At 39.6% G+C, this 22,870-nt stretch overlaps 1 protein-coding gene across 1 annotated transcript; it reads right to left on the reverse strand.

Annotated features, from left to right (window-relative positions):
• Positions 1 to 219: 219 nt before the first annotated feature.
• LDHB (lactate dehydrogenase B) lies at positions 220 to 18,932 on the reverse strand. Its single transcript, XM_037136646.2, has 8 exons — positions 18,824 to 18,932; positions 15,981 to 16,115; positions 9,495 to 9,612; positions 7,668 to 7,841; positions 5,811 to 5,984; positions 2,983 to 3,100; positions 1,783 to 1,906; positions 220 to 586 (listed from the first exon to the last, which is right to left on the reverse strand). The coding sequence occupies exons 2-8, from the start codon at positions 16,107 to 16,109 to the stop codon at positions 419 to 421; spliced, it is 1,005 nt and encodes a 334-aa protein (XP_036992541.2). The 5' UTR covers positions 16,110 to 16,115; positions 18,824 to 18,932; the 3' UTR covers positions 220 to 418.
• Positions 18,933 to 22,870: the final 3,938 nt, after the last annotated feature.

Consider the following 22,870-nt stretch of genomic DNA (forward strand, 5'->3'; position numbering starts at 1 on the left):
ATTAAAAAAATCAAGTCCCTTAAAAAAGGATAATCATACTGTCGAGACAACAACAAAATTCTAGCACATGTTGTGACAAAATTTTTGTGCTGTTTAGTGAGAGGAATATAGAAGAAGTACAGATGACAGAATCAATGAAAATTTATGATGGAAAAGAAAATTATTTGCAAAACTGAAATCTTTCAGAAACTATTAAAGGAAGGATTTCAGAAACAGAAGCACACTGATAGTTAATTTTATTTGTTCAAGGATTCATATTGCAAGCATTAAACTACACCTGGGCTTCAGTTCTGTGAGCCCAAATTCACATACTCGGGAAGATGGAAGCAAACTGTGATCCATGTACATGGACGGGAACTAAAGGTTCGTGGTTGATCACGTTGCAGTGTTTAAATTTCTACAGTCTAGAAGCTCGCAGTCACAGGTCTTTGAGGTCCTTCTGGATGTTCCACAGGGTATCTGCGCTCTTGTTGAGTTGAGCAACCTCATCATCCTTCAGTTTCTGGTTGATGACACTGGTTAATCCCTGAGCATTCAGGATACATGGAAGGCTCAGGAAGACTTCGTTCTCAATGCCATACATCCCCTGCCAGACAAGGAAAGCATTTAGATGAAAAAATACAAGCAGAGGTAAGACTAATCACAGGTCCCATGTTTGAGCAGAAAGAATTTTTGTAAGCACAAACTCAATCTTCAGTTTTCATCACTTACAGGCCCATATTTCCATACTACTTGTGTTTTGAATTAGGTTTTATACATGGAATAGACTAATATACACTATGGTAAAACTAGAAATTTTGTAAGAATGTAGTAAGTACTTCATTGAACTTACTGGCAACTCTCTCTCTTAGATACCTTAACAGAAATTAATATATAAGTCTTCAAATTAAATTACATTCAAATATGCTTCTTAGTGGGCTACTTTTAATGCAATCTTAAGTTTCTTAAAATTCTTTAGTTCAAAAGAGAATTTCAGGTGGTTGCCAGCCTATGATGTCCAGAATAGTGGTCGTACAATATCTAAAACACTTTACCAGTTTGTATAAAGTAATTTACTTATAGTCAATTTTACTACATAATTACTTAAATTATTTAATTATGTTAAAGTTGTTCATTTAAATTTGTAATTTCCAAATTTTTTGTATATACACAAAAGTAGAGAGAATAAGCAAATTCTTATATATGTACTCTAAGACACTAATTTTGCCATACCTGCTTTTTAAAAAATCTGACATTTTATTCCCAAATGCTTTATATTTATCTTTTTTTGTATGCTTCTTTTAATCTACTGCACCCATCTTAATATTTTACCTTGGACATTGACTTTTGGAAAATGAGTTTTCTTACAAAATATCTTAATACAATTTTAGTTTTATTAAAAAAATTACTTAGTTGTTTCATAGCTCTTGAATTAAACTAAATTTGCTTGGGTATCAAGTGCTATATCAAATGCAATCTATAGTTTAATATACCAAGTTAAAATAAAACTATTATGTACTTATTTAAATGATTATTTATTGTGAGGATATGCCAAATAAGATTGAGATAATATTTAATTTGCCACATCATACATGAAAAATTATAAAAGTTTATTGAATGTTTTAGCCTCTAAAATTTGTGCTCATTGTCTTGGACTTCTGTAGTAAAAGAAGAAATCTCCCTAAAACTTTGAGATACAGAAATAACTGTGTACTGAGACTTTATCTTCTCCTAGTTTAAGTGAATCTATTTATAGAATACAAAACTAGAAACCATTTTATACGTTGTAACAGTTTGTCTTACCTTCACCATGGTTGATACTGGATGAATCCTGGATAAATTTTTGAATATGGACTCAATGAGGTCGGCCACACTTAATCCAATAGCCCAGTTGGTATACCCTTTTAGCTTGATAATTTCATAGGCACTAAGAGGAAAAAAACATTCATAACAGAAATCACTAAAATTGGACTCAAGTTATTAAAACCAGACTTTTTGGTTTTGACTCCTACTGTGTTTTTTTTATGAACTATGTAATCTTGTTTAAATTATTTAACCTTTCATGCCCTGGCTGTTGTGGTTCAGTGAATTGAGCACCAGCCTGCAAACCAAAAGGTTACTGGTTTGATTCCCAGTCAGGGCACATGCCTGGGTTGTGGGCCAGGTCCCCCAGTAGAGGGCGTGTGAGAGGCAACCACACTTTGATGTTTCCCTCCCCCCTCTCTCTTTCCATTCCCCTCTCTAAAAATAAATAAAATATTTAAAGCAAATAAATTATCTATTTGCAGGTCAAATTCCAGAAAAAATATCATTAAAATTGAACTGAATAAAATGATTCCATATTTGAAATATCAGTTAGTTTTGTTACAATAATTTTCTGTAAATAACAGCTAATATTAAAAGCTCATCAATGATAAGTGTGTGCATAGGTATGTCTGCTTTTACTCAATTTGTACAATAATTCTATTACCATATGACTTTCCAGAGGAGAAAAGCAAGATGAAACTTAAAGGTTAAATGACTTCCCTGAGACTATATAGTTAGTGTTGGTGCCATGACTGAATCCAGAGCCAAATGACACCTTGTTTCATGATAAGCACAAACATCATAGAAAGAGAGAATGGTTAGTCTCAAGAGTCAGTTTCCAGAAAAAGAAAATGGAAGGGGGACCTTTTAATCTGAATATGGAAAGGTAAATATAGCACAGCTTAATTTCAAACACTTTCAACAATCAACCAGCCAGTATTTATTTTAGGCAATTACGAGACTAGGAGTCTCCTTCTATAAGACACTTTTCAAACGCCGGTCTCACTTATTAACGCCATGTTTTGCTCCTGTTATCTCTACAACAGAATGTCTCTAGAAAAATATTTGCTTCCCCCGCAGGGACTGGTGTGGCACATTTGACCTGTGTAAGGTGGTCTGGTCTGTTTCAGCAGCTGCATATAATTTTATCTGAGTGAAGATGCACATAATTGCCTTAAATCAAGCCCCTCCAAGTACCTCTCCACCACCATCTTGTGCACTTCCTTCCAGTTCTCACTGTCATCGTCCGTCCCCATTTCCGGATTCAGCTCCTGAAGAGAAACGCCGGCCACGTTCACCCCACTCCACACGGCCACTATAAATAAGAAAATAAAAATAAGAATAGACATTGTACACATTTCTGACACTGTTTTCAGAAACCTTTTCTTCTCTTAGTTCAGATTTCACCTCTAATGCAGGCTACCCACTGGACCTGCTCCAGTGACAAATGACTCCAGTCTACGGGCCCCACAAGGCCAACATTGGCCTTCAAAGGGCCACACATCGGATCTTTTAACTTTCAACCATTTTGGTGCAAAAACAGGATGATTGTGTCACACCTACAGAAACTTTTTGTTTCTACCTACAGTACCTACAGGGACTTTTTGTTTTTCTCTAGGTTCATAAAATCACAAGAAATTCTGGTTCAGAAATGTCCTAAAGTTTTGGTTTAAGAAAATTTTAATTTTCCTCCTGTTTATATTTCTAATATAAGCCCCATTTTTTTCTGGAGCAAGGTTAAAAAAAATCTTGGGTAGCCAAATGATCTCTTTTCATGCCTCCAGTTCAATCTATTTCTTGAAAGAAACTTCATGTAACCACAATGATTTTTTTCTGGTCTTAACTGGATCAAATATTTCCTTCTAAGAATGGCTCCAGAGGCCCAGCAGACGAGCCCCAAGGCTGTATCTTTTGGGGGTTCTGGCACACCAGCACAACCCCCTTGTCTATTCTAACACCCCCTGCCCAGCCAGGAGCCGGTATTGAAGACCTAGGCATACAAAGATGAGTAAAGACACACTCTACAACACGGACAAGCTCAGAAGCTAATGCGAGAAACAGACAAGGGAAGGAAACTAAAGCAAGGATTAGCTCTCACAGAAGTAGGGGGGAAGCATAATAAAACATGAATAGGGGGCTACTTAATGTAGGGGAAAAGGAGTGTCAGAACGGGCTACAAAGTATAGGCATTTCAACCGGCCCTTAAGCAGTAAGTGCGTGTGTTCCTCATGGACGTTTGGAGGAAAGCAACACAGTCTCGGGGAATATGAGTAAGGGCACGGGGTGAAGTCTAGCACGGATGTGAAGGGCAGAGCTGCCCATGGCCAAGCAAAACCTCTTTTAGTCCACGACTTTTGCAAATTCTGGCCAGTAGTGGAAAAGCACTAGAACATTTTCATGGTCTGTGAAAACTGTGAGGTCTACATAATTGTGCCATAGTGAGCATGCCTGAATTCTCTTCATTCCACATACATAATATTGATCAATAGGGAAACAGGAAAAAAGATGTTTTGGAAAAAAATGACACAGTAGCGTGTGAATAGAACATTGGTTTGGGACATGATTGTAGTTGTAATTAGGCCACTAATTAAGTAAAGGACCATCAACAAGCCACAGTGGTGGCTTTGCCTCTATTTTTTCCTCATTGAAAGGCAAGTCTTGAACTAGAGAACATACCATATCACTTTCAGATCTGTGGTTCTAGTAATTGTATATTTGTAAAGACTAGCATTTATTAAACTTTTACTATATACCAGACACTGTACTAAATACTTTATATAGGAAATAAATTCAGATAAATCCTTGGATAGGAAGAACTCTTGAATAAAATATATCAAAAAAAATCAGTCTCATTGTATAAAAAGCACAAGTGCAAAGAAATGAACTCTTTGCATATTGGGTAGAAATAAATTTAGTGTAATGTAGATCATGGTTATCATTAATATTAAAGTTTTGTATTATTACAGTTTTATACAATAAGCCCATTCAATGCATAAAATAATTCTGTGTTTAATAAATAGGCTTAGAGTTATTAAATATAACCACAATTGTTTGTAAATGGTTTTACATAAAATTGGAACAGAACTATTCATTTCAATGAAAAGAGAAATATCAACTTCACATTTAGAATAAATGATGCTTAACTATTTCAATATTAATATTGTTACAATTATTCATTGATGTCCAATAATTCTGGTTAAATTCCTCAAGAAAATATTTGATAAATACACCATAAGGTTTCATACTATTTGAGTGATTGTTAGTTATCATTAATAGTTTATTAGAAGTGAGATTTCATTTGAAGCAAGATTTATTTTGCATTATTGAATAGTAGACACTGGTTATTTAAAAGCCTTGGCTGCCCAGTGCATCTGTCTCCCGTAAACACAACGGCTATTCCAGCTCTGTCCAGTGAGTCTAGTAGCCAACACACACCAGGAGCATGAGCACACCTATCCCAGGTCATGGTTTCTAAACACCATTCTCCTTAGAAGGAAACTGGGCTCATCGGAGACGTGGATGGTGCTAATGCTGGTAAGGGGGTGGAGGAGATGAACCTGGTGCACTGTATTGTTCCAGAAAGCAAGGCAGGGCTCAAGAAATGGTGAGATGTCAGAAAGACAGGAGAGCCAGCCTAAGAAGTCTGTTACTTGAAAAACGTGAGACAATTTGTGCACTAGAACAAGGGTAACAGAACTTTTGTGAAATAAAAAAAAAATCTGAGTCTGTACTGATATTAATAAAAGAATAAATAAGTGGAGAAGAGGAAGCTTTCTCTTACAGTAGAATGCAAATAATAAATATAGAAAATATGAGATTAGTATGTGATACGTGATATCATCATAACACAGGTACTTGCTTAATTTCTATCAAAGTTACCTTCCACAAATTACTTATTTGTAATGTTAAGTATGTGAACATGTATAAAATAAAATTTAAAAACAAAAAATCCATAATGGCAAGAATACCATAAGTAGTACACATTAAATATTATCTATTTTTTGTTTTCTTTTTATTATGTTTACCACTTGAGTCGCCGTGTTCTCCCAAAATCCACCCATGGCAGCTGCTGGGATGAATGCCAAGTTTTTCAGCCATAAGGTAGCGGAATCGAGCAGAATCCAGATTACATCCACTTCCAATCACACGGTGCTTGGGTAATCCACTTAGTTTCCAGGTAACATAGGTGAGAATATCCACTAAAAATTTAGAAAAAAAATGTAAGTAACTCAAAACTCATTTCAACTGCTATGTAAATTCATGAGAGGCTCAGCTTCCTCCTCTTCCATTTCTCGACTCCTAAAATGGGTCGTGCCTAGAAAGATGCAAATACCGTGACTATGTTTGAGACGATAGGGATTAGAGAGACAAGGAAAATGAATCTTTGTGTTTTATTTACATTATTACTTGAAACAAGAACATATAAGAACCTAGAAGATTAATTAATTTCACTGTGTGTGGAAAGAAAGACAAGGGGTTGAATTAGACCATCACTTCAGTTTCTTCTACTTTGTACATTCCATGACTGTTAAAGACAGTCGTCATACACCAGAAGCCATTGGTTACTGAATTACTAAGGAATGCTACTACAGATTTTCCAGGGGCACAGATGCTATTCAGTAAATAACTGTTAAATGCAAGATATTAACATTTCCCACCATTTAATAAGAAGACCTCTGTGACAGCTTTTATTCTGGCGTGGTGCCGCCTTGAGTCAGCAGAGGCAAAACTCACTGGCCACAGTCCTCACAGGCTGAGCTATGTAAGTAGGAATATATGCATGCAAGGAAGATGAGGAGTTAATTTGCGGCCCCAACTCCACAGTCGTAAATAGACGCTGGCTAAGCTATTTTAAGATTATTGTGGACAGATATTACAAACTCTTCCTTGGCAACTTGGATTCAGCAAGAGGGACTCGAGGGTGTCGAGACTTTGAAGCTATCCCTGGAAAGTTGTGCGACTGGTTATTAATATCTGCCTCAGACACAGGCCATAACAACGTCTCATGTGCCAGGTGTCTGTCATTCCTGTTCTATATCTATCTGCCACCATGAGGACTTTTAGACGCACGGCTGAACTATTTAGTAAGCTGTAACCCAAGAGACTAGGATTCCTGAAATAATTTCATCTTTGCTGGCACTCAGCTCTCAATATTTCATAAAGTATAAGGATTCCCCGGCTCTTACAATCTTTCTTAATATGAACTATGAGAAATAATCAGCTGTACCATTTTTTCAATAGTCTATTATGCTCACCAGTAAACAGTAAGTTTGGTGGCAAATTATAGACAAAATAAGATTGAAAGAGAGAGTGGATTTAAACTATGTAGGTAAAAAAATGTAATTCTTTCTAACCAGAAGTATTGTTTTAACATTTGGTGTTAGCATGTGTTTGTCTATTAATATAGTCTATTTCTATATTTAAACCAAGACTGAATAATGGTTTTCTTACACTTTTTGTTTCAAATTCAATCTGATTCAGTTATGAAGAGTTTTAGAGATAAGGAACACAGAAGATCAAATATGCTAAAATGTTTCTTAGAAACTGAAGCTACACTCAAATGCTTCATTACGTATCCCAGAATAATCTTTACAAAAATTTTAAGAGCGGTTACACTCTAAAACAATCCCAGATAGAATAGACAACACTGCTTCATATTAATCAATACTTTTTTCCCATTTTTAAACGTTTGGCCTCAGATGGTGCCATTTGTTTTGCAAACACCACTCTTTTGGGGCCAATAACAGAAGCCATGCAAATCGCTTCTGCTAGTGCATGCCAGGACAGATTTTCTCAAATTCAAAAAATAAAAAACAAAACCAAACAAAACCAGAAAGCTTTGACCTTAACATAACTGATCCCTTTATAACTGATTAACATACCTGGGTTAGAAACCACAAGTATGATGCAGTCAGGGCTGTACTTGACGATCTGAGGAATGATGAATTTGAAGACATTGACGTTCCTCTGCACCAGGTTGAGACGACTCTCTCCCTCTTGCTGGCGAACTCCTGCGGTTACCACCACGATCTTCGAATTGGCGGTCACAGAGTAGTCTGGAAGGACGGGGAAAAGGTACTTCAAATGCAGTGCTTCATCAAAACCTCTCGGGTATGGTACACTCTAAAACTAGCTAAATATCCATAAGCTCCTAGAATTTATGTGAGAATTATGTGTTTCTGTATTAAAGGTTTTGAAGTACAATGTTCCTGTGGCTTCTTTCTCCTATATGAAAACATTCCAAACATAAAATTAGCTCAGAGAATGGACCAAGGAAGTAAAGTTGGTCCTAAATTAGGTTTCTGGCTGCCCTGCCTGCTGTGGCTCAGTGGATTGAGTGCCAACCTGAGAACCAAAGGGTCAATGGTTTGATTCCCAGTTAGGGCACATGCTTGGGTTGCAGGCCAGGTCCCTAGTTGGGGGCAGGCAAAAGGCAACCACACATCGATGTTTCTCTCCCTCTCTTTCTCCCTCCCTCTCTAAAAATAAGTAAATAAAATCTTTAAAAAATATGTTTCTGGCTAACAAAATCAACTTGCTATTGACTTTAGAGAAAATTGGATTGTCAGTAATGACACAAAACATAAACTGTGAGTTCAACAGGCAGCGCTTCAATAAAAATAAACAATGTAAAAGGTACCTTTAGGTCTGTAGTATTGATTCAATCTGTGTTCCTTCCATGGGGAAGGAAGGAACTCAACTGTTTATTCTTGGCTAGCAATTAATTTCTAATCCTCAAGTTTATTCATTTTTAGCAGCGAGTTTTTCTAGAGAACGTGTTATTTCTTCCTCAAGTAAATGTGTCCTTTCCCAAAATAAACAGACATGATGACTTGATGTGGTCATTGGACCTATTAACTACGGATGACATAATTAAACTGTGTTGCTATGTAACCTCTGAGGGTCACTACTGTTTTATCAATTTCCTCTGCCATAAAGTAGATGTAATAGGATAGAATCCTCATAGGGCTGTTGTGAAGATGAAGTAAAATGAGACGTGCAAAAATTGCATAGTAAACAGAATGCTTAACCATTCAATCAATAACAGGTATCAGTAGTAGTCGTGTTGTTAGAAATCACTTTGGAACCCACATTCCTACATCTGTAGGCACAGCCATGCTGTGCGGGCAGAATCACTGCATGAATGTGCTAATCCAGGATGGCTAAGATATGAATTTATTTAGTGTCTTCAAGGCATTCAAATAACTTACTTTGCGTAATTCCCCCCCATCTAAAACCTTCCCATTCTCAGATACACATAAACAAACATAATAACAATATGCTAAAATGTGACACATCAAATGTATGAAGTCAGGTGGGGGTTTGTTTATAGAGGCAACGCTGTGTTTGTCCGCCAGAATGAATCGGAACCAGAAGAAGAGAAGAACTGGCAACACTACACTCATCACGATGGAAAGACTAAATGTTGTATCAGGAAGAGAGGATATCTCTCTATCTTAAAGGTTTTATTTATTTACTCCTAGAGAGAGAGAAAGGGAGGGAGAAAGAGAGGGAGAGAAACATCAATGTGTAGCTGCATCTCATGAGCACCCCAATGGGGTCCTGGCCTGCAACTCAGGCACGCACCATGACTGGGAATTGAACCAGCAACCCTTCGGTTCCCAGGCTCGTGCTCAATCCACCGAGCCACACCAGCTAGGGCTCAATTTATTATTAGATAGATCACACTGGGCTCAAAATGATACTACCTTTATCTGCCACAATTTTCGGTGTCTGAAGAAACAAGCTCCCATGCTGCAGGTCCATCATTTCTCCTTTGAGTTTATCTTCCAATACGTCCACCAGAGCAAGCTCATCGGCCAGGGACTAGAGTCACAACAACAGGTGTTAGTCCCCTAAGCTACTCTAGGACACCCCAGTTCACAGTATAACCCAGAAACCCTTTCAATGGCTAAGAGCCCAGTGTCTAAAAACCTTAAGACTTTTATTATAGAATTAGGTGAGTTCTTTTATTTAAACAGCAACAACAACAAAAAATCTTTTATAATAAACTACTGATATTTATTTAAGACACTGATTTTTCGGAATTTCACCTTCCAGTAATCAAATAGAATTTGATTTATACAATGCAAATGGCTTTAAGAATATGTGGATATAAGGATTCCTGATGAAACCAGTGTGGTTCAACAGTGGATTAAGGGTGTACGAGAGACCCACCCATACCCAGAAACAATTTTGGGCAGTGTGTTCATCCCTGAGGTCACCCCCAGTTTGAAGAGTTTCTAAGGGCAGATATGGCTTAAACCATCATGAGTTAAGTTGACCTTAAAGTGGGACTGAAAGCCCTGCTGGAAGTATTGACCCCTCAGGCTGGCTTTGACCAACTTGAATATCGTGGTGGGGAAGGAAAGAGAGTTTTATGGACAGAGGGATCCAGGACTAGTAGATTCTCCAAACATAATCAATCTGAACTTGCCCAGTTTCAGAGCTTTTTATATTCTATTCCAATTGTCATCCTCTACCACCCATGCAAAATAAAAACTTAAATAAATAAGTATACCATTTACTCTTGATCTAGCACAACTGTACATGTGCTGTAAAACATGCCTTATGTATAACATATTCTATATGTTTATAGTTCTCCATATCTCTACCTGAATAGTGGGAGAAAAAAACCAACTCTGGATTTTCCCTTTCAGTAATCACGTGTGTTCTTCAGTAAATCCTTGATCTTTTTTTCTGGTAAAAGTGAGCAGGGAGGGTGTCCGTCTAGATGCAGCTAAACAACCTCTCAGTTTTGAAATTTGATTATCCTATAGAAATCCGTAATTTGTGAAGTCTTTAAAAAGTAGTTATCCTTCCCATTGAAACATCACTAGTTTTTGCCTCTGCTGTTCTTAGGGCTGCTAGCAAAATAATTAGCTTGATATGATATATCAATACTGGAGCCCGCTGGTAATTGGCATCCAGGTAGAACTTTGAAGGGTAAGGTAAAGTAGCCCAGGGTAGTAGTGGCAGAGTCAGGGAGCTGTTGACCCGTGCAGAGGGAAGCAGAGAAAAGTGAAAGTGCCAGTAAGAAAGTTGACCTACTTTTGCTTGCCAGCAAAGCAGGTCCTTCCTGCAGCAGCCAAGGAATGAGTACCGTCCTGTCTCTAGACTCCCAGCAGCTGGCTGCCCTCATGAAGTGAGCCAGGACGGTTTGCTCATGAGGGTTTATGAGACTCAAGCCTCCTCGTGATTGAGTGTGTTCTTAGTTCCAAGCAAGTAACTTATTGGCAAATTTCTGAAATGACCATTTTATGAGTTGGGGATTACAAATATTTTCTCTATGTATATCGAATACTAGCATTAATTTTCTCCCTTTTTTTTTTTTTTACCTAAACACGTATTTTAACACTGTTAAAATGGTTTTATTCCTTTGCACCCTCTCACAAGGTCACACAAAACCCTCATTTGTGTTTTTTAAGTTCTAAATTAATACAATAAGTCCCCACTTAACATCATTGATAGTTCTTGGAACTGTGGCGAACTGATGTATAATGAACCCATTTTACCATAGGTTAACTATTATAAACAGGAATTAAGTTAGCACGGTGTCTCATCAACATTACAATTAAACAACATTCTTTGGCAACCAATGGTACAATGTAACTTAATAATAGCCACAGCATTCTGTCAAGGTACTGAGCAGAGAACATCACTCTTATTTTAGTAATAGCACATGTGTGCTGTTGAAGTCTACAGGGCAAAACTATTCGGGGCTTAAGTGGAAAAGGCTATCACAGGATCGCAGATCCTGTCTTTTGTTTCAGTGGGTGTAGAGAACCGGCAGAGAAGAGCATTCTCAGCTGGCAAGGAAGGAAGAGATACACTTTAGAAACCTAATCACAACGCTGAATTTAGCTGCGTCTGCACCCCCGAGTATCTTCCAGGTGTGGAGGCAGGCAAGTGGAAGACGTGTGACTAAGTAGAGATGCTGCTGTTTGGCTTCAATGGGTCTCCTTCTGCAGTAACTTAGAGTATGGCCTATGAATTTACCATCAATGTATTTCACTTCAGTGGTAAACATACTTTAAAATATTAAAAACTGCAAGGCTCAGATTAATTGTAAAAACAGTAACTTATTAAAGAACAAGGTTAGTTAGAAGCCAAGAACATCACTATTGAAACCTTATTTAACATACTACAAAAATGTCTTTTATTTGAAGTACTGTGTGGACCAGACATAGCCATCGTCTGCCTCTTGGCTCCCACAGCTAATAAATTAAGCCACCAACGCCTTAATATTTGATGGTTGCATTTCTATATTCAAGTATTCAGGGTGCACAGAATTTTATGGGAGGGAAAGGTGTACCTTTTCTCAAATGGCTAGCTAACTGGATAAGCACCATTTAAAAAATAACTTGTTCTCTTCTAGAATGCACTTCTACCATTAAATATTGTTTGGGCCTATGTCTGGGCTTTTAGCTTGTTCCATTAACCTGTCTCTTCCAAATTTTAATTAAATTCCACTTGTAAGCCAAGTCTGCACTATAAAAAATGCTTTGCTCTATGTCTGTAATTACACCGCTCCTTCTAAGAGCTTTCTTATGTTGTGTTTGTTGAAGAACACGGCTACAGCTGACTAAATTAAGAACAGACAAAGAACAGCTGGGCACAGAGGCTCAGCGCAGAATGAATCTGCATGGAAGCTACATGTGACCCTGGTAGCTAAATGCAGAATTTGCGGCTGGTGGTGGGGCAAGAGTCCCATCTGGCAGTAGAAGCCATGAAAAAGGAAAAGCTACGATCAAAATTCAGCCAAATGTAAATGCAGTTTATTAGTAATAGCAGTAATATTCTGTTAGTTAACATATATTTATTACTGAATGTGTCAGGCATTATTCTACTAATCAGGAGTACAGTAATACAAAAATTTGGCAAGGTCCCCGCTCTCATGAAATGTATCAGGAAAAGAATATGAATTAAGCAAATGATTTAAGATGTTTCTGATGGTGGAAGTGCTATAAATACCAAGGGGCAAGGTGATGTCAAAGTTACTGGGAAGGAAGTTGACTTTGTACTGAGAGTCAGGGAGGGCCTGTCTGCAAAGGCAGGATCAGAATGATAGCAAGGAGTCACCCCAGTGATGTTTCCCATTTCCTGGGAAACATTCCAGGAAAAGGGAAAATCAAGTAAAAGGTTGAAGCCAAATGAGGCTGGTGTTTTGAAGGAAGCGGGCAGAGGGTAACAAATGAGGTCCAAAGCAGTGCCACACTACACTGGCTGTTGCTCCGGGCAGTGAATGGCGCCCCCTGGGGTTGTGCACGGCACGCCTTGCTGAGAGGCAGGCAGGGAAAGGTCCTCATCGCCTCCCAGGGTTTTTGTGTATGTGTAGCTCATGTGCGCTGGGACACTACTAAAAAGTGTTTAAGTGGGAGAGCTCCTGTTTTTATAAAGACTCCCTATGGTTATTACTTTGGCGATGAGGATAGGGGAGGGGGAGAGAGCTCAAGCAGAAAATAACTGGGTCTTTGCAATGGTGGGACACCGTACTGGGGAGTCTGAGTCACCTCCCCAGGCCTTAGCTGAGCTGTGGGCCTCTTCGAGCTCATTTTCTGGCCAAAGCCATGTGCGTCCTCTGTAAAGCACACCCCTGATGAGCTCAAAGGGCCAGAGCTGGCATTCACTATCTATGGGATCTTCACGGAGTCATTCAATCTTTCTGAGTTTTTTTTCCCCCAATTGTAATATATAGATGACAATAAAAGTTCCTCCTGGAACTTTTGTGGGGAAATGAGGCAACACACAGAGACCAAACAGAATAAGCACTGTTAATTTCCTTTCTCTATGAAACTAGGGGGGGTCTATCCTCACCTTATATTAATAACAATTTTGAAGCACTTTCATCCTTACTCATTAAATAAGATCTAAATATTTTTTAATGAAGAAATGGTGTTTGAATAAGGCAGTCATTCGCTAGCAGCAAGCATCTAAATCGGAAGATTCCTACAGTGTCGGCAACAGGGTCTGTTCTCTTAAGCCCTTAATTGGGCCAAAGTATTATGTAACTGCAGATACAGTCTCAATTAAATTATTTACTAAGGAGGACTGTAAATTTACAATTAAAACGATCACTGAGGTACACATAGACTTGGGATAGCCCAGATACAGGTTTCTGAAAAATCTAAATCCTTAGCTGGCATTTCACTAACTCCTTTATGTGTTTGCCTGCCCCAGTAATAAATAGCAGGGAATAAAAAGAAATGTCAGAGTCACTGTGGTTAATAGTTCAGAGTCTGGGGTTCAAACTGCAGCTTTGCCACTACCAGCCGCAGGCTGTGGGCTCCCTCACCTCACATCTCAGCCACCCCATCTGCAAACACCAGCGGATACAGCTCCCATTTCCTGAGGTTATTATTTCAAATCCAGCATTTCAGTTGAAAACAGTGAACATCTGCACACTGAATAAATGTTACATGAAAGAAAGGCAAGCTGGACTGCTTTTCATTTTTACTGGTATGAACAGTGAGGGCTGAACTGTGGTTATTTGAATTCCCTGTAATTTGGAAAATAGCTATCCTAAATCACAGGCATTTAATCAATTAAGATGAGATAGAAAAATGCAAAATAACAAAATTTCATTGTTGCACACTGCACAGTTTAGCTGATTGCTTTGCACACTTTTTCTCAGTGGAGACTCAGAATCTGTTCCTTTAGAATTTAAACTTTGTAAACAGAAATATGCCCAGCGGGGAGTTATTCATGCAGCCTTCCCATCAACACAAAGAGGCAGTGTGTTCTGAAGACAAGGCAGCATTTTTTTCTTTTGAGGGGAGTAGGTAGTTCCTACATTTGAGGCAGCCTTCAGAAAGAACAAGAATGAATCCAGTGAGGTAAATAAGAAAAAAAGCTTTCCTTAAAGTCCTTGGAGACTAAACAGAGCTAACTATCGTTTAAACCACAAGGGAACATGAGGCAAGCCAAAAGTCCACGCAGGTATAGAGAGAAAACATCGTCTGAAGGAGGGGAAGGTTAACAGTCCATTATCAATGTAACATCCACTGATGCTACATTGGTTATGTGAGCAGTGGTTATGTGAGAATATGTAAACATGTCCTATTTTAAATGGATGTACTCCCACGGACTTCGGAGGAAAGGGTATGATGTCTGCTTTTAATTCTCAAATGGTTCAAAAAATTCATTATAAGTACACACACGTACAAAGAGAAAGGGAGAAAGAGAGAGGAAGAGAAGAAAATAAAATCTAAGAACTGATATATCTGGGTAAAGTGGATATGAAAGATTTACTTTTCTTACTATTCTTGCAAATTTTCTGTAAATTTAAAATTATATCAAAATAAAACTATTGGGTGACAGTTGGAGGAGAATAATAGGATGTTCTCATGAGCTCAAAAAGCCACTGTGCACATTACTTATTCGTTGTAGAGGGTGAAGGGGTCTTCGCAGTGGAGAAATCTTGCAGTTACCACCAGTAATGAGACCAGCTGGCCATCACATGACTCCTGATGCGCCGGGAAGGATATTACATCACCTAGTCATAACCTCACCCCAAAATTTAACTGAAACCTATCAGGGGTGTCCCACCTTTTGGCATCTCTAGGCCACATGAAGAAGACTTGTCTTGGGTCAGGCATTAAATACACAAACACTAACAAAAACTAATGAGCAAAAAAAAAAGTTTTAAGTAAATTTAGTTTTGTGTTGGGCTGCAATCTTAGCCATCCTGGGCTGCATGCGACCCACAGGCTGCAGGCTGGACAGCCCTGGAAGGAAACATCAGACCAATGTGAACAGAAGGACACGCTACACCACAGACACGGACTCTTCAAAAACGTCATGGACTCTTCAAAAACGTCACTGATGGGAGAGACGAAGGAAGGATGAGTAACAGTTTTAGATTAAAGAGGAATGAAGAGCTATGACAAGTATATAAAATACATGATCTTAGATTGGCATGAAAACAGCTATAAAAAGCATGCTATTGACAGAGAAAGAATTTTAAATCTGGCACTGTATATGAGATAACAGTATTACATCAACATTAAGTTCCCAGGGGTCTTAACTCTATTGTGTCAGATAGGGAGACTGCCATTCTCTTAGGAGACACATGCTTATGTATTTAAAGGTTCAGCATCATGTCTACAACTTACTTCATATGATTCAGGAAAGAAAATCTTTTGAAGATACAACAAAATCCTGAAGTGCCTGAAGAACACGGTCCTGAAACGTACCTTTCCCAGAATGCTGATGGCACACGCCATTCCGACCTGTCCAACACCCACCACGGTGATCTTATTGTTGGGGACTGCCGCCTCTTCTTCGGCAACTGGTGCAATCAGTTTTTCCTTAAGCGTTGCCATTGTGCACTGCAAAAACAGAATCAAATATTATACATGCGCCCTGAATGGGAAGGATCCTGAGAGTGTTACAGCTGCAATACTGAGTTAAAATACTGTTTAAAGAACCAGGTAACTCATTTAATGGAGAAGTTAATCAAGGCAAAACCTCCACAGAACTATTAGAAGTGGGTTCTTCAGCCTCTGATTCTGTATTAGTGTTTAACAAGCTGTAACAATTTTGTCTTGTGGCTATTAATTCATTGGCTAAGACAAGCATATTTATATTTAAATTAGCTGATGCTTTCATTCTCCTTCTAAAGAATTTATAGGTTAACTATGTTATATAAGTTAAGGCTCCCTATTAACTCGTATGTAAGTTATGAGTTAATATGTAAGTTTGGTCTACAAAAATTCATGGTCAATTATGAATATAATTTCTACTACTAATGGTTATTATCACTCTTGAAAGAGAGGGACTAAGTGATTCTTGTACTTAACTCATTTCTTTAAATGTGCCACAGTGTACTCAATATGTAATGTGTGCTTAAATAAATAGTGACAATATAATAGTGATAAGTAATATTTATACAAAAGGTGACAAAAAATTACCTTGAATCCCTTTTAGTGTACCTTAGAGGCTTATTGAAAATTGGCCAGATATTTACACATCTTCCTTTCAGGGGGTCACAGTAGAAAAATATCAACATTTGCTTAGTTCCTTTCTAGCCATTAAGAAAGGCCAAAATAATTACACATTAAAAAAATAAACTAAAAATTGTTGGAAAACATTCTACATGATAATAACAAATCTATCTGATGATCAGGTGTACTCTCTGAAGAACTAAAACAAAATGGCAAAATTCATCGTACCGTTCTGCCTTCTCGAACACAGAGAGGGTACACATCATAAATGAGCACTTCCTTCAGAATGAAGCATCACTTACAATTGTAACCCCTTATAATATCCATTATTGATGTTTGCCTTTTACTTCTAATGTTAGGCCATTGCCTTGGAGGCCACTGTATCTGTTAAAAATTGTATCCCTGTTTCCTAATCTTGGTGTTTGTTTCTCATCTGCAATTAACTAAGTAACAAAACCTAGTTTAGCAATTGTATATGTTAAGAGTTAGTAAGTGTCTGAGTTGGAATAAAATACTTTAACTTGTGTAACAACTATTTTGTTCTAAAATTATTCCCCACCTAAAAATTTCCCAATCTTTAGGGACTAAACTGAGAGATTATTTAGCCTTTACACAGAACATTTAGTTTCTTGGGGATGCTAAAGAAATATAGAACAGCATGCAACTACCTGTCTCTACAAATAGATGACCTTACAGTGAAATTCATATATGTCCTGCATTTTGAGCAGAATCAGAAGAATGCCACATCTCTTCTGGTTGAACAGACACAACTGTGTAGTTTTTCTTTATTATTTTCATTAGTTGCTTTAAGGCCCTTTAGGTATAGAGGACCCAGCAAGCAGTGGAAAACACAAATCCATAAATGGTTGCTACATAAATACTGACTAGTTGATAGATCTTTTAAAGTAACTTGGGTAATTTCAGAAACTGTAATTTGTAAGTCTTGAGCCAGTACAGATTCTTTCAGATCTTCCTGGAGAAACATGTTTTCCTTTAACTGTTCTTTAACAGGAGTTATGAGAAATTAAAAGAAAATGTTTTGTATTGTATGTAAGGCTGTTCCAAAGAGTGGTCGCTGTAAGAAGAATGGTAAACGGTAAAAACAACCCCGGGCTCTTGGTCCTTTACATTTCCATCCCCCTCAACCCCTTGTGCATATAAATTATTAGAGATAAACCAGTGCCTTAAGTCCAGGAACAAAGATTCCCCCTTATGAAATATCTCTCAATTCTAACTTTTTTAAAGCCCTCTTTGTCATCTAATTTCTCCACCGAAGGGGAGCGCCTGCCCTCCCCCCTCCCTGGGCCCTAATTGCAGCTTCCCCTGCTGGCCGCCTTCAAGCCGCCTCTTCCTCTCCGCGCCACGGGAGGCAGAGAAGAACAGGTCACAAGGGAAGGCGGCAACCACAGATCTCCTGTGATCAAGTCTCTGGCGGAAAAGTCTGGGCCTTCCTTACTCTCAACACCTGAAGCTGGCAAACTAAACAAAGCACCCCAAGCATCCAGAAATACGGACCGAAATGAACCCGCCTATAGCTCCAGCCAGTCCACACCGGAGCGCAGGGTCAGACCTGCAGACAGGGCTTGACCCTCATCCTGGCATAAGCAGTGGTATTTCTCCCACCCCGTGGTTGTTAATTCCAATTCCCAGGTTCAAGATCAGCCACCCTTAGCAGTCACCTGGCTCCTTCTCCCTCCCCTAGCTCGTCAGGCACGGATCCAGGCTCCCGCCAGCAGGCACTGGGGGCGATGGGGCCGCCAGGAGCCGGTCAAGGACGAGAGCCCGTTTTCAGCTGCAAAGACAAGTCTCTCCTCCGTGGAGCACAGGACCTCAGCGAGCTCTTCAGCGCGGCGAACAAAGCCTGGGTCTCAGCAGCAGGGCCTCGCTCCGCCTTGATCCCCGGCGGAGGGCCTGACCTGCCGCCTCCAACCCAGGAGTTGAGTTGGGACCAGAGTCGGATGCTCAGGACTAAAGACCTCAGAGGACACAAGTCTTTCCCGGTCCTTCCCCCAGTCACGCCGCACCAGGACTCCCTGTATCTCCCACCCGGTTTGCCCGACAGTCGGAATTCAGGATATTGAGCTGAAACCTACCGGGAGAGAGAAGGCTCCCCAGATGTTAGAAAGAGTCCCGCCAAGGAGACAATGTCAGCTGCGTGCGTCTGCTCCGGCGCAGGATCCGCAGGGAAGGAGGAGGCGGCGGCCCGCCCCCCTCTGCAGCCTCTTAGCTTTCTCTATTGTGATTGGAAACTGGAGCACCGCCTACCCCTCCCCTCCGCTCGCTCAATCCCCTTCAAGGACGAGGGCTCAAGTAGGCACTTGTCCTTCTCCGCAAATGAGCAGGTCACCTTCCGGTGGCTAAGGCAGCCCTGCTCTCCGCCCCCGTGACAGTTTACAGAGGCCGCATTATTTCTAAAACTTGTCTTCGCCACTTCTAGACTCTCATGCGTTTGTTCAGACAGGTTTCGTCCAAATAGAAATACATTTCAATTTTGCTTTTCAGGTCAACTTTAGAGGACCACTGTTTTTAACTAAGCTGTGGGTGATGTGTTCCCCTGAAATAGTACTGGTGCTCCTGAATATTTAAAAAGGTAAAGCCGAAGTTTCCATTTTCATCATCTTGGCATAAAGTTCATTTGATGCAACAATGACAGGTGTTGCTCCCCACCTGCCATCTAACTCCCCAAATATGCATGATTTACCTACGCGATGCCTGATAAAACCAGTGAGGCCCACTGCCTGACCTCTGAATTCTCTGCAAATCGGATGGTCTCAAGGGGCCACTCCTCAGGTGCAGTTTCTCTGTTAGTCCCTGATCATTTCGAAGCTGCAAGTTGCCAATCACCTGTGTGTCTTCATCACCCAGCCCAGTGCCTGGTACCTCACTGCAGCGCTGGTAAATGAAGGATGAAGGAGTGAGCGGGTAGAGGGATCCCAAAGACTCGGTCTCACATGTGTGTATTTTAGTTAAAATGCTTTCAGGTCTAGCAATCTCACAAACTCCTTTTATGTGAAAGGGAGTTTTTGCTAGTGTTCTTCTTCTAAATGGCCATCTATCCTGCTTTAAATTTCATCTCAGTGCCAAGGATCGAAGGGGCAGAGATGAATGTAACATTATTCCCCTTGGGGTCTCCCAGTTCAAAGGGGAAAGACAAGTAGGCAAACCCTTTCAATTACATCACAATTGATAAGTGGTAACAGAGATTTGGTTCAAGTATAATGAAAGCTCAAAGAGGAGAGCCGCTAAGAAAGGTTTGTGTCTACAGGTGCTGATAAACCTTAGACTTCCCAGGACTATAGAATGGAGTTGGTTCAGACTTTGAATGCCCTGAAGATACAGACCAACTACAAATTGAAACATGGAGATCAGGGAGAGGAAGAGTTTGGTGGAAGAGGAAAGCATTATTACATTCACCTTGAAACCAGTTTGAAGCAAGACTAGCAAGTCATTCTATCAAGGAATCTAGAAGCCACCTTCGCCCTCTTTCTTACCTACTTTCCAAAAACAGTTAATCTGCATCTTCTAAATAGCTCTCCAATTTTTCCTCTTCGTGCCATCCTTATTGCTGTGTAACTTTGGGTGGAGGAGAAAGTGGGGGGGACAGGAATAAGAAGAGATCTCTCTTTCTTCCACCCTCATTTCCATTCCCGCCCAATCAGTTCCCAATCTGTTGATCAACATGAGGTCTCCAACCTGCAACTCCGAACGCCAGGAGACCACACACTTCCTATCTCAAAGATTATGAGAATTGTATGCCACACTGGGGCAAGTTATTATTTAAGTGTGAAGCATGAAAGACAATTTTATTTGTGCAATGATTCGGACCTGATGGGTTTCACAATGTGCCACACCAAACGGTGGCACTTCAGCGTATCGAGTAGCTCAAGCCAAAGGAGTTTGAGAAAACAGCAGAAGCAGGAAGTTCACTCAGAGTTCTCTGTACCTCACCCTTCATCCCTGGCAGCAGGAGATAAATCTGCCACGTGAAAGGTGCCCTCCCTGTTGCAGGAGGAAGGAGGACAGTATCACCAGAGACAGGACTGAAGTATCTGTGTAAATAAACTTTGTTAAACTAATCTTTATCTTCCTAGTTCTTCACTGTTTACTACCTCTAGCCTAAATAAACTCTTCTGCCTTTTTAAAGTTTCACACATTGTTTCTTTGTCTAAAAGGTAAAAAAAAATCTTCCTGCTCTAGAGCTTTCAGCCTCATTTATTGACTTCTGAACTCTGTGAGACAGTCTGGCAAAATAATCCAACCTGTGGGTATCCTTAATTTATGAGGTCTTGTCTGGGAAAAGTCCAGCTATTGTTAATACAACGAAAAGTTTGTGTAAAGTAACCCGGCAGCCAAAGAGAGTGGACTGGAATGCGCATGCATGAATAATGACTTCACTGTACTAGTCAGTGGGGGTGGTAGGCACCATTCAGTGAGCATGTGCACTGTGTGGCCATCATATTTAAAATGACTGAGCCAGGAGAGCAATGAATCTGCATCAAATGTTCCTTGAAGCTTGAACATTTTTCTGCAGAAACTATCTGAATGATTCGGAAGGCTGCAGCTATGGGCAACCAGTGTGATTGGCAGCTTCATCACAACAACACACCTGCTTGTGCATCACATCTCGTGCAGAGTTTTTGGTAAAACATTAAGTCACCCAGGTGGCTCAGACCCCTACAGCCCAGATATGGCATCCTGTGACTTCTTGGCTTTTCCCAAAACTAAAATTACCTTTGAAAGGAAAGAGATTTCAGGACACAGATGAGATTCAAGAACATAGTTTGGGGCACCTGATGGTGATTGGGAAGACTGTGTGAGGTCCCAAGATGCCTACTCTGAAGTCAGCTGAGGCATCACTGTCCTATGTAAAATGTATCTTGTATCTTCTTCAATAAATGTCTCTACTTTTCATATTTACATGGCTGTACTTTCTGGGAAGACCTTGTATAACCAGTTGGTCAGAAGCACAGGTAGCAACCTGGACTCGTGACTGGTGTGTCTGAAGTGAAGGCGGTCTTGTGGGGCTGAGTCCTTGACCTGTGGGATCTGGCACTATCTCCAGGTGGATTGTGTCAGAACCGCGTTAAATTTGTAGGACGCCTAGTCACCATCTGCTGAGAATTAGGAGATTCCTTGGTTTGTTGGAAAACACATCAGAGGCAATGAATGCTAAACCAGTTTCTGTAGAGATAAAGCTAAATAATTCTCAGAAAGTTGGTTATAAACTGAATGCAAATGTCCAAAATCATCAAAAGAAAAAATTATGTTTTTCAAAAAATATTTATTGAGACATAATGTGACAGGTATGGATAAGATGCCTGCATTGGAGAGCAGACAAGGTCCACAAACCAGTTTATTCCTACATTATTATTCATTAATTATTGTATTATTTTATTTTTGTTGATTTTTAGAGAGAGGTGATGGGAGGGAGAGAAGCATTGGTGTGTGGTTGCCTCTTGTCTGCCCCCTACTGGGGACCTAACCCACAACCCAGGCCTGTGCCCTGACTGGGAATTACACTGGCGACCCTTTGGTTCACAGGCTGGCACTCAATCCACTGAGCCACAACAGCCAGGGCATAATTATTGCATTATTTTCTATGTGAAAAACTGTAAACCTACTTTTGCCTCACTCTGTATATTTTAGTAGAGGATCCTAGGTAACAAATAAGTTAATTAAAATGATAGCATAAAGAATATAAGTGTAATAATATATGATTGTTTTCTCTGGCCTTTTCCTGCCTGTAGGACTTTGTGAAAAATATTTATGTGCTGTGATAAAGCCTACTATAGAGTACTTTGCTTCTGTAGTAAATAATCCCCAGACTGCTGTTCTGCACTGTTTTTTAACCTTGTGACTTTAAATTATTTCCTGCTATCAGATTATCTACTGTTTTGAAACCATATTCATAGAAATTCAGAATAAAATAGGAGCTTTGACATAAACTAATCTAAATTAATACCCATTTTAGTAATTAGCCTCAACTTACTCTGCAAGTCAAGAATAGAACTAGAAATAATTCTGATTTGGCTTCTCTCTTGGTGCCTGCTGTGGGACTCTTCCTTTAATCTTACATTTCTGTGTTGTTTTTTCTTCTGTGTTCATGAAACCAGGTTCACTAATCTTATTAGAACCGCAAA

The sequence above is a fragment of the Artibeus jamaicensis genome, unplaced genomic scaffold (assembly GCF_021234435.1).
Source record: "Artibeus jamaicensis isolate MK-2021 breed Jamaican fruit bat unplaced genomic scaffold, CSHL_Jam_final contig_233, whole genome shotgun sequence".
NCBI lineage: Eukaryota > Metazoa > Chordata > Mammalia > Chiroptera > Phyllostomidae > Artibeus > Artibeus jamaicensis.

Bases quoted from the DNA above. Each gene is read 5' to 3' on its own strand.
- LDHB (XM_037136646.2), bottom strand. From the start codon at position 16,109: ATGGCAACGCTTAAGGAAAAACTGATTGCACCAGTTGCCGAAGAAGAG. The intron at 3,101-5,810 runs GTAAACATAATA...TCTTATTTATAG, and splicing joins AGAACACGGCGACTCAAGTG to TGGCCGTGTGGAGTGGGGTG. The intron at 587-1,782 runs GTAAGACAAACT...CTTGTCTGGCAG, and splicing joins CAGTATCAACCATGGTGAAG to GGGATGTATGGCATTGAGAA.